The sequence below is a fragment of the Pelodiscus sinensis genome, chromosome 29 (assembly GCF_049634645.1).
Source record: "Pelodiscus sinensis isolate JC-2024 chromosome 29, ASM4963464v1, whole genome shotgun sequence".
Lineage (NCBI taxonomy): Eukaryota > Metazoa > Chordata > Testudines > Trionychidae > Pelodiscus > Pelodiscus sinensis.
Genome location: NC_134739.1, coordinates 10,120,648 through 10,133,069, shown reverse-complemented (window position 1 = coordinate 10,133,069; position 12,422 = coordinate 10,120,648). Strand labels below are relative to the sequence as shown.

Sequence of the window (12,422 nt, the reverse complement as noted above, 5' to 3'; positions counted from 1 at the left end):
GTATGTTTTGTTCATTCTTAAGCTTCTTGTCCCAGCTGTCACCTCCTCCCCCCAAAACTCCTATCAAGTTCTCCACTCAGCCATCCCCAGGTATGGCCTAGCAATGCGCTGAGTGAGAAACTATTCCCCGAGATCCTTTATGTCGCTTTTGGAAAACCTTCCTTCTTGCTTTCTCCCTTCCCTCAACCTCAGAACAGCTCCATCTTCTGCCGCCTTCCTCTGTAGCATGGGGCACGGATCACTTGCTGGAGGATTCTCTGCATCTTGGGGTCTTTAAACCATCATTTGAAGTCTTCAATATCTGAGATATAGTTGAGAGGATTATTCTAGCAGTGGGTGGGTGAGATTCTGTGGCCTGCATTGTGCAGGGGATCAGACTAAATGATCATAATGGTCCCTTCTGACCCTAAAATCTATGAGTCTATGACTCTTAGATATCATGGTCCATACCTCCCAAGGTCTGAGAGGGCCTGAATCCGGCCTTTAGAATAACAGAGACAAGTTCCATATTACGTGAATCAGATGTAAAGCTTTATTAGACATTTGCAGACCAGTGTGGCACTTAAAGGCAGGTGACGGCCAATGCAAGACACTGAGAAGGGAAAGAACAAACAAACTGAGCTGAGTTTTCCCCATGGCTCAGTCAGGTACAGCAGCTGGAGCTTTCCGCGAATCTCTCTCTTTATTGTTTCTGAGCAGTTTAAGCCTTGGGAACTGGGCTCCATAGAGGTCTTTGTGCTGTTAGCAGGTGGAAAGCTAAACCTGCTCGCGGGATGAGACCACCTTTCTATCTTGGACCTCCTCAAGAACCGTGTGGACTTTAAGAGTGGGTATGATTACTGCAAAGAAAAGGAGAGAAAAAAATGATTTAGAGCATAGAAAAAATATTGGTCATGCTCCCTAAGCATCTTGAATACACAATTCTTCATTCGTTGAGGGACAAAAGAAAAAAATGGGACTGCAGCAGCCAACATGTATCTATCACCAGAACGGTTAATGAGAAAGCAGAAGTTCAATCTGGATTCATGGAGAGATTCACCGCTATGTGCAGACCAGTCAAGGGTAGACTAAACTATTTGCATACACTTTTGAGCTCATATTTGAGGATGGATTTTTGCACAGAATCCCAACTAAATAAAATCACTTGATGATTTAAGTATTATTTGATTTTTTTAGGTTTCTCCAAAAATAGAATTCAAAGTAGCACAAAAGAGGATTGAACCCACTTGAAGGTCATCTGCTGCTCCAGAGCCAACCTTCCTTTTCTCCATGACCCCAAAGTAATGGGTTTTGCACAGCTCTGACAACTCGGTTAAAAGGCCCCTTTACCCAGGGTATGTCTACACTACCCTCCTAGTTCGAACTAGCGGGGTAGTGTAGACATACCCCCTAGTCTTTTATGCTTGTAGGGGCAATGATCATTTGGGGATTTTCTATTCCTGTCCCCTCCACCCATTCTTCACAGACTCTACTTTGTTAATTATCAAATTGTACAAGTGTCAGCTGACTAGCTTGTAGTTTGCAAAGCTGCTCGTTAGAGAGGTGAACGAAACCTCACGTACGGTCCTTACATTCGTTAGTAGACAGTGAGGAGAGGACTGCAGGGTACTCGGCAGCAATGCTACAAGGGGAAAAGTAATGAGAGCAAATTAGAAATATGAACACATTTCCGGGATCCCAAGATCTGTATTCAGTGCTTTTCACTTTCTGCAACAGCCTAAGTTTCCCCAAAATTCTCCAGCATTTTAACTACATGAGAAAATCCTTCCAACAGATCAAAGCATCTCACAACTTGTTATTGATCTCTCACATAACCTCTCACCTTTCCTAGGATAGTAATAGAGATGTAGCCATGTTAGTCTGGTCTTGCTGAAACAAAAGACAGGACTATGTAGCACTTTAAAGACTAACAGGATGGTTTATTAGATGATGAGCTTTCGTGGGCCAGACCCACTTCCTCAGATCAAATTGTGGAAGAAAATTGACATGACCATATATACCAAAGGCCTTAACAAAGATGCTAACTACCTTCCCCATTACAAAGATAGCTTCCCCAATTATCACCCCTAATATCATTATCTCATAGACACTAATCTCCTTCCCCCCCACACACACCCTTCCTCTGTTCTAAAATCTGATTTGTCAATTTTATATGTGTTCACTTTTTTTTTTAATTGTATCCTTTGGTATATATGGTTGTGCCAATTTTCTTCCACAATTTGATCTGAGGAAGTGGGTCTGGCCCACGAAAGCTCATCACCTAATAAACCATCCTGTTAGTCTTTAAAGTGCTGCATAGTCCTGTCTTTTGTTTCACCTTTCCTAGGAGACAGAGTAAAAATATTAGCGACACATTTTTACAGATGGGAACGCGAAGGGCTAGAGAAATCAATTGACCAATAAGCTTGTTCAGTGAGTTATCACCAGAGCCCAGAAAACAAACCTGTTCTTCTAGGTCCCAGTCCCCTGCTCTTACCACAGTACTGTGAAGGGAAGACTCCGTCCTTCTGAGAATGAACACCTCCCAAGACAACGAGGATGGGCACAGGAGATAAGCCACTGAGCTATCACTTATTCGTCTTCATAGCCACTAATCTTGACTATTTAGTTCAAAATGAGTCTCTAGGAACACAGGCAATTCAGCTGTATAGCTGTGTCACCATCAGCCAGTACTGCCCCTCTCCAATCAATGCCTGTTACATACTGGCCATCCTCGCCCTCCAGCAGGCGGCGGTATGTGGCGATCTCCTGCTCCAGGCGTGTCTTGATGTCCACGAGAATCTTGTATTCGTGGTTCTGATGCTCCATGTCGCATCGCAGCTCAGCAAGCTGTTCCTCCACGCTAGTGACCAGGGCCTGGATCTGGGCCAACTGGGTGCCATAGCGGGCTTCCGTCTCCGCCAAGGTGCCCTCCAGAGCGGCTTTCTGAGAATGGAGAACAGAGAGGAAAGAATTCAGTGAGAGGGTGGCTCATCTCAGCACCTGCCCTTGGGTGTGTCTCCCTGGGAATCCAGTGGCCCGTACCATGCTGAGCTGGGACTGCAGCTCTATCTCCAGACCCTGGATCGTGCGTCTGAGTTCCGTGATCTCCGACTTGCCGCTCTGCAGCTGTTCCGTGTTCATGGCTACTTCCCGGTTCAGCTCTTCAGTCTGGAACAAGGGGAAACAACTTAGTTACGGCACGCACTGCGTGTGCACAGCCCTGCCGCCGGCATCAGTACGTGGCAAGTGCTTTTATTCATTCAGGCATTGCGCACCTGGTTGTAGAACCACTGCTCGGCCTCTTTCCGGTTCTTCTCTGCCAAGCTCTCATACCGCTCTCTCATGTCAGCCAGGATCTTGGTCAGGTCCACCCCAGGAGCCGCGTCCATCTCCACCGTGATCTCTCCACTCAGCTGGCTGCATAGTATATCCATTTCCTGTGACAAGAGAAACACACTATGCGCATCTGCAGCTTACCTGTGCCTGCTCCCTACAGTGAATATAAGGAGGTTTTCACACTTGCACCCTGCTTAGAGATCTTAAAAAAAAAATCTTATGGGGGTTTCAATTGTTCACGCTTGTCAGATAAAATACCGAGCACCACGTGGCTTCACAACCCTCGCAGCCAAGCGTATGGTTCTGTGCCTATAGCCAATAACTCGGCTCCAGTAGGAGTTACCCGAATCGTAAGTGGTGGATGTAACTTACCAGATGCTACAGAATACACATTCAGAGTCAATTTTTCTTTACCTGCCCATATCTCTTTAACAACCCCAGAATCTTGGAACTATTCATACTGATCGGCCTGTGTAGATTCCATTGTGGATTCGCTACTATGTATAGGTCTCTTGTTTGTGCCTTGTGCCTTGTTTTGTTCTCACCTCCTCGTGGTTCTTCTTGAGATAAACCAGCTCCTCCTTCAGGTTTTCAATCTGCATCTCCAGGTCATTTCTAGCCAGAGTCAGCTCGTCCAGGACCCTGCGCAGGCCATTGATGTCCGCCTCCACGCTCATGCGCAGGGCCAGCTCCGTCTCATACCTTCATGTGCAAAGAAGGTCAAAAGCTCAGGCACATCCAGCCAATAATGATTTTTCATTCCCTTTTCCTCCACAAATTTCATTCATTTTTGAATGGCATTTTTGCGACTGGCCTTTCCCCCAATGGATCAAAAGCTTCTTCTGAATTCATGAAAGCCAAAATGAAAGTTCCCCGCTTCCCTTTTCCAATCACTACAAAATGTGGGAACATGGGAAGCATCTTGAAATGCAATCAGCAAGAGAGACCCTCTGGAAGAATGGCTTTTTTACACCTTTCCCTTCTCAGAGCTCTGTGGGGCCCTGGGCTTACTTGGTTTTGAAGTCATCAGCTGCCAGCCTGACATTATCAATCTGCAAGACAAGGTTGGCATTGGCGATAGTGGCAGCAAGGATCTGGGGAAGAGAAAAGGAGAAGAGGGCATTAAAAAGTTGTTTCAGTAACACGTAATATCTGCACTACAACTTTTTTTCGGAAAAACGTCACTTATGTCCACACTGCAATCATGTTCTTTTGAAAAAAATTGAAAAAACAGAGGCATTTTTCTGGCATTGGCAATCCTCATTCTGCAAGGAAGAAGCCTTTTTCTGAAAGAGCTCTTTCGGAAAAAGGTGTGTGTGGACGGGGAAGAGAGAGTTCTTTTGAAAGAGGAGGAAAGAGGACAAAGCACAGGTGCCCTGGTGGCCATTCCATCCATAGGAATCACAGCTTAAATGTGAGATAACATCCATTGAGTGTGGATTCTATCTTTCGAAAAAGCAGATCACTTTTTCATTGCACTTTGGCAGTGCGGATGCGCTGTTTCGGAAGAAGGTTTTTTTGGAAGATCTCTTCCGGAAAAGCTTCTCCCAAAAGAAGCCTGCAGTCTAGATGGAGCCTAGCTGATGGGTGTGAACATTAATGGTTAGCAGAAGGCACAGCTTCTAGATAATTGAACTTGCATAACTGTACCACGGAGATGAGAGACAAACTGGTATGGACCAAATTCTCATTTGCACTAAGGGCCCTTTTCACTGCTCTCGTCATGTAACCAAGGCTCTAAAGGATATGTCTAAACTACATCCAGTTTTCAATAAAGGGATGTAAATTAGACACATTGAAATTGCAAATGAAGCCACAATTTGAATTTCCTGCTCTTCATTTGCATAATGGCAGCTGCAGCTTTTTTTCGAAAAGCCTCTTTTCAAAAAAAAAAAAAAGTGGTCAAGATGGAGATCTTTCGACAGAAATGCCCCATTTTGAAAGATCCTGTAACCCTCAAAAAATGGGGTTTACAGGATCTTTCGAAACGGGGCATTTCTGTTGAAAGATCCCCATCTTGACCGCAGGGTTTTTTGTTGTTGTTTTTTCAAAAAGAGGCTTCTTGAAAAAAAGTCACGGTTGCCATTATGCAAATGAAGCACGGGAAATTCAAATCCTGACTTCATTTGTAATTTCGATGTGCAATTGCAATTTTGATATGTCTAATTTACATCCCTTTATCAAAAAAGGGATGTAGTTTAGACTTACCCAAAGAGTCTGTCAGTCATATTTGATCACTGAGGTGACAAAATGAAATTCAGCCCAGAAAATTCCCTTCCTACACTGACTTCTATAGCAGGAAGGAATGAACATCCAGCAAGAAACAGGAGGAGACATGGATGGGGGTGTTCTGGGAGTTGTAATTTCCTTCTACGGACAGTTATCTACTTGGGCATAACTAGGGCGACCAGATAGAAAGTGCAAAAAATCAGGATGAGGGTGGAGAGTAATAGGCCCCTATGTAAGAAAAAGTCCTAAATATTGGGACTGTCCCTAAAAAAACTGGACATCTGGTCACCCTGGTCATAACAGACAAGAGAACTACCAGTCCCAGAATGCCTCTCCCTTGCCTCCCTCCTGTGTCATCTCCTCCATGGCTTCCTGGTAAATGTGGTCCCTACCTCTCTCTCTGACTCTAGGGTGCAGCACAGAGCTCAGCATCCCCAAAAGTCCATCTCTCCGCACCTGGTTATTGAACCTGTTATTTTGAACTAGTTACTGGTTTGGGGGCTTTTGGTTCAGTTTGACTTCAATGCCACCCAGAGGTTTTTAGTTTTGAAGCTACATCTAGACTACAGGCTTCGTTCAGAAGGAGCTTTTCCAGAAGAGAAAAACTTCCTCCGAAAGAGAGTGTCCACACTGCCAAAGCACATGGAAAAAGCGATCTGCTTTTTCGAAAGATAGCATCCACATTGATTGGACGCTATCTTGCATTTAAGTTCTGATTGCTGTGGATGGAGTGGCCACCAGGGCACCTGTAGTTTTTCCTGGAGGCCTCTTCTTTCGAAGAAACCCCTCTTCACCATCCACACATGCCTTTTTCCGAAAGAGCTCTTTCGGAGAAGGTGTTCTTCATAGAAAGAGGCTTACCGCTGTCAGAAAAACCCCTTTGTTCTTTCAATTTTTTTTCGAAAGAATGCAATTGCAGTGTGGACGTAACTGAAGTTTTTTTTTCAGAAAAAACGGGTGTTTTTCCGAAAAAAACTCTGCAGCATAGACGCACCCTGCATCACTTAAACGAACAGTTTTTGGGTTTGACTTGGGATTGATTCCCTGGGGCTCAGGTTCCTAGACGACAACAGTAATGCAAATAAATACATACATACATCATTAATAATAATAATAATAATCAATAGATTCTCTTGCGCCAGGACTTTCATTGCCATCAATTACACTCTCCTGCATGAGAAAGGGACAGAAGTTGGGTGGAATTCTCTAAGCAGAATCTCTCCCTGTGACTGTGCTCCCTTTAGTAACCTCTCCTGAAGCAACAGGGAGAGGAAAACCAAAGCTCGGGTTCTAAGGGCACATCTTCACTCACCCTGCTGGAGATCGATGTTCTGGCGTTCCATTGAGCGGGTCTGGTATAGACCCATAACTCGAACGCTGAGGGCTGCACTGGCCAGCACCTGTACTTCTCGCAGTCGCAAGGAGTACGGAAAGCCAAAAGGAGCATTTGCTCCCAACGGCCTCCCACTGGGGGGATGCCCCCGAACTCAGCTTAACGTACACCAACTCCAGCTATGTATTCTACGTAGCTAGAGTTGTGTACCTTAAGCCGACATTTCAGGTGTAGGTTAGACCTGGCCTGAGTAAAGCTAGCGAAGTGGAGTCAAAGAGAAGGAAAGAAACCCGCTTGGGAGGTTTATTAGACCGGAGTCTGAGTCACCTGCATCGCTAAGCATCTCAGTTTCTGGCATTTTGCTGGCAGTCACTGCTGATGCTGCGTGAAGCGAAGACGGTGACTCTGAGACAAATGCTCCTTCCTTGGGGACTGCTCCCAGTGATGCCATTCAATGGCGTTCAATGAGAGTTCGGTTTGAGTAAGGGCGTAGCCATCCAGCCTCCGGAGAGAAATGTCATAGAAATTGAAAGCAAATGAGCCAAGTAACCGGGGGAGAGGAGTAGAGACGTGAACATTGGTTCTGCAGCGAGGGCATCCCTGGGCCCTTTTCGGGAGAGCTGTCGGCGCAAACACTGAGACACACACCTGAATTAGAAGGAAGCAGATAGGACCGGTTCTGCTCACACTGGCTTGAGGGAAGCTACTCCTGACCTACCCTGGGGTAAGGGAGAACAGAACCTGGCCCAGCTTGTTCGGAATCCTCCTAGTCGTGAGCCTACGGAAAACGTTAGGCCTTGTGTCAGCCATTCCCGAATTGCCAAGGTCCCGCCTCCAGGGGCAGCGAGTTATTTGGCCTGGGGAGGCCAGGCTCCCCGGAATATTCCTGGCCTGTGGGCGCAGCTCCAGCAAAGCTCACGGCTGGGTCTCTCCCTGGCCCCACCTGCCACTCCCACGCACTCCCCCCACGGTGTCCCCTCCCCCAGCTCCAGGTTAATTAAAAGGGCCCAGGGACCCCCACTGCCACCACAAGCAGCACAGCGGGACTAAGCAACTTCCTGCATGTGCAGCTGCCAACATGTCCCTGCAGTCCCGAGATGGGGATGTCTCCATGCTCTGCCCCCATCACAAGCGCCCCTGCAGCCAATGGGAGCTCTGGGGGGCGGTGCTTGTGGGAAGCAGTGCGTGGAAACCCCCGGCTCGTCCACTTACCCCCAGGTAAGCGCTGCACCCCATCCCTCCCCCCCCCCCGCACTCCCGCTCCTCACAGTCTGCCTCACACACTCTGCCCCACCCATACTCCCGCCCTTCCCCCGCCCTGCCTCCCACCCCTAAACTCCCTCCCAGAGCTTGCACCCCCGCTCCTTACTCCAGCCCAGAGCCTGCACCCCGCACCCGTGTGCCCTGCAAGCTGAGCGCTTGGGTGGCCACCCAGGAAGAATTCCAATGCCGCCCACAGCCAGCAGCAGGTGTTCTTACTGGTGGTGCACCTCCGCACAGGCCTTGATGCACATAACAAAATGTATTCCACATATGGCTGGAAGAAATTAGAAGGAACGCTGCCCGGCACCCAGACGCCCTCCCAGAATCTACAACCTCCCCCCTCTTGCACCTCCGCCCCCTGACCCAGCCCAGAGCCAGCACTCCAACTCCATCCCACAGCCTGTACCCCAGACCTTCTCCCTGACCCATGCTCTCTCCCCAAGCCTGCACCCCCCCCCCACCTCAAACTCCCAGAGCCTTAGGCAGGTAAGGGAGGGTGCAGATTCCGGGAACCACCCACATTTCTAAAAAAAACCCGCCACCCTTTCCCATATCCTCATTATCATTTGCTTTGGTCTTCTTTGAACCTCCACATTCAGCCTAATCACAGGCTAGACATGATTATTAAAATCGTTATGATCCTCGTAGCGTCTGTGTGTTCACAAAGCCTTCCACAGTAGGTGAGCCATGCCAAACAGATACCGTGTCCCTGCCCGGAGCTAAACATTGGCAGAAGCACATACTTGGAGTGTAAGTAATATCCGGTACTTAGTCACTTGTGTATAATCCTACAAGCATTACGGCTGCTGCAGCCTTCTTTCTTCTCGTGTTGTTGAAGCACCCAAGATGTAACATCTAACAAACTTGGACCAGTAGGCGTCTGCTGCTACGTTCCTGTCCCAAAGTCTGTTTCCCTCATAGGAATCATTTATAGGAAATGCAGTGTTGCTCCTTCTGGAGGTCTATCATCAAATCACTGATGCGTGTAAATCATTAAAAATGTGTCTACACAGCAAAGTTATTTCAAAATAATTTCGAAATAACTGACGGCTTATTCCGACTTCTGTAAACCTCATTCTACAAAGAACAACACCTATTCCGAAATAGTTATTTCAGAATAGGGGCTGTGTAGGGGTGTGTCTAGACTACATGCCTCCTTCGACGGAGGCATGTAGATTAGCCAGATCGGAAGAGGGAAATGAAGCCGCGATTAAAATAATCGCGGCTTCATTTAAATTTAAATGGCTGCCCCGATCTGCCGATCAGCTGTTTGTCGGCAGATCGGGGCAGTCTGGACGCGATGCGCCGACAAAGAAGCCTTTCTTGATCGGCACAAGTATGCCTCGTGAAACCAGGTTTACCTGTGCCGATGAAGAAAGGCTTCTTTGTCGGCGCATCGCGTCCAGACTGCCCCAATCTGCCGACAAACAGCTGATCGGCAGATCGGGGCAGCCATTTAAATTTAAATGAAGCCGCGATTATTTTAATCGCGGCTTCATTTCCCTCTTCCGATCTGGCTAATCTACATGCCTCCGTCGAAGGAGGCATGTAGTCTAGACACACCCTAGATGCTCTACTTCTGCTATTTCGAAATAGCCCCTCACCAGGGCCATTCTACCTTATTCCTCCTGGGGCACTAAATTGAGATAGCGGGTCTACATCAGGGAAGCCTGCCTCAGACTCATTTTGAGGCTTCCTTGCAGTGTAGACGTGTTATTTTGAAATAAGCTATTTCAGAATAACTATTCCGGAATAGTTTATTCTGAAATAAATGTGCAGCGTAGACATAGCCCATGGGTGTATCTACACTACACCGTAACTCAGAATAAGATACGCAATTTGAGCTGAGCAGATTGCGTCTCTTAGTTCGATGCTATTTTGAAAAAGCTTATTTTGCCATTTGGCCAGATTTTGAAATAAAGCGCTATTCCGAAATGTCCCTTACTCCTCATAGAAGGAGGTTTACAGGGATATCGGATTAGCAAACCCAAAGTAACAGGCTTGCAGGGAAGACCTGGGAGAGCTATTTCTGGATACTCTGGAAGTCTGAAATAGCATTGCAGTGTAGACGTAACCTTAATTGCCATCATTTGAGTCTGGGCACATATTTCTTTTATGCCTGTTACCTATACTCAGTTATGCCCTCTGTGTTCAGTTCTTGGCCATAGGGCAATCTGTAACAGAGAAAAGCAGACAAGAGACATTGGATTTTTTTAACAAGCGTGTCCTACCTTGCTCCTCAGATCTTCAATTGTCCTGTAATGGGGGTTGTAGTTGTGGTCAGGACCGGGTCCCTGCTTCTTATACCACGCCTCGATCTTAATCTCCAGATCGGAATTGGCCTCCTCTAGGGCACGCACCTTGTCCAGGTAGGTAGCCAGGCGGTCGTTCAGGTTCTGCATCGTTTCCTTTTCACCCGCAGGGAGGATGCCATCACCACCACCAAAGCTACCACCAAATCCACACACAAAGCCAACTCCAAGCCCACCCCCATAGCCACCTCCAAAGCTACTACTGTAGCTCCCCCCATAGCTACCACCCATGCTGCTTCTTACCCCAGAGACATACCTAGAAGAGGAGACAGAAAAACTGCTAGATCCCCCTTTGATACTTGGGGCTCTGTACGGACCACCAAGATGCACGGAGGAAACCCGTGAGGAGCCACCTCCTAATCCACCTAAGCCCCCTACGCTCTTGAGGGATGTGGATGAGGAGTACTGCCTGATGCTGGTGGCCATGGTGAAAGGCAGTGGAGGATCAAAAGCCCAAAACAGTCACCCAGCTGAGCTACGAAAGGAGGAGAGTGCTGCTAACTTCCCCTGGCTCGGAGGCTCCTTTTATACCCGCAATGGGGGGGAGTTCCCACTGCAAGCTCCTTGTTTCTCTCATACATTCTCCAAGGTTTTCATAACCCGTAAAGTCTGTGCCAACTTCTAAAGTCAACATATTTTTTGCTTGCTTTTGTCACATTTCACTGGAAACACATTCTCTCCCCCTCCCCCCCCCAGTGCTTGTCTGTGTCTTCTGGTTTCCATCTGCAATCAGGTGTTATTCAAAGCGGGAGGCTGTATTTGTACATTGCCTTACACTGCTGAATGGGAGAGAGGGCTGTTCAGACGTTTCCAGTGTATTTCTCTGGAACTCATCACATGTGGCTGGCCGCGCTGAACCCAAGTCCTCTGTGTAGCTACAGGACAGACACAATGGGCAGCAATGGGGCAGGCTTCCTCCACAACATCCCATGTTCATATTCCTTCCCCTCGTCCTGGAACAGCTCCCACTGCAGCCCCGTGGCAATTCCATACACTCAAGACTTGACCTTGAGACGGCCCGTAAGGGGCTCCACTAGTGTTGGATGGGGTCCTTGATTTTGTGTTGTCAACCTCTGCTACCGAGAGCGAGACTATGATCCACCCCAGACTATTAGATGGAAGAACTCGAGAAATTGTGGTGCTCTCCAGAGGGTAAAGACCAAAGCAAACAGTATGAATGGCCGGTAGACCAGTCACTGGATTCAAGAACTGGGGATAAAGAATAATGCTCAGAACACAGATCTTTATCATTAGTCTAATGAACCAGTTCATCAGATGTTATCAGAGATTTCTCTGTGGCTCCCTGCCCAGAGAGCTCAGTTTGAGTGTTATACACACCCATTATAACTCCAGCTGCTCATGAGATGCTAGCTGCCTGTAAGGAATTCAAAGGGCTCCGAAAAAATTGCAGGGTTAGCTAAGGTGGAGCTCAGCTGGCTCAAGTCTCAAATTTTAAAATGTTATTGAAGCCAATGTTTCAAAGCATGCGCATAATCCTCCGCCGAGAAAATGAGTCTCGGTACATCTAACCTCCCTACCAGACTGAAAACTCTCGGGCACAGACCGAAGGGGCACTGTGTGATAGTCTTCCCGGGGGTGGAGGAAAGCATCGTCTTCCACGTGTCGTAGCATGCCAGCCACTTTACTGTCTTCCTCGACAGGCCCTAACAATCCCCTTCCCCAAAGCTAGAAATGAGGTGCCTTAGATCAGCTGCCCACAAAAGAGGAAGGAGGCTATGGCCAGGGCCAGATTAAGAAAGGGCTTTAGGGGCTGGGCTAAGGGGGGCCTTGGGCTGCAGCCCCTATAGCCCCTGGCTGTGTCTAGACTGGCCAGTTTTTCCAGAAAATCAGCTGCTTTTCCGGAAAAACTTGCCAACTGTCTACACTGGCCGCTTGAATTTCCACAAGAACACTGACTTCCTACTGTCTGAAATCAGTGCTTCTTGCGGAAATACTATGCTGCTCCC

General features: G+C 47.6%; 1 protein-coding gene across 1 annotated transcript; it reads right to left on the bottom strand.

The window, feature by feature from the left end:
• Positions 1-514: 514 nt before the first annotated feature.
• On the bottom strand, positions 515-11,380 carry LOC102454269 (keratin, type I cytoskeletal 14-like). The gene is made up of 8 exons (XM_006114299.4): positions 10,375-11,380; positions 4,330-4,412; positions 3,864-4,020; positions 3,258-3,419; positions 3,025-3,150; positions 2,705-2,925; positions 1,572-1,621; positions 515-839 (listed from the first exon to the last, which is right to left on the bottom strand). The coding sequence occupies exons 1-8, from the start codon at positions 10,879-10,881 to the stop codon at positions 757-759; spliced, it is 1,389 nt and encodes a 462-aa protein (XP_006114361.2). The 5' UTR covers positions 10,882-11,380; the 3' UTR covers positions 515-756.
• Between the last annotated feature and the right edge of the window lie 1,042 nt (positions 11,381-12,422).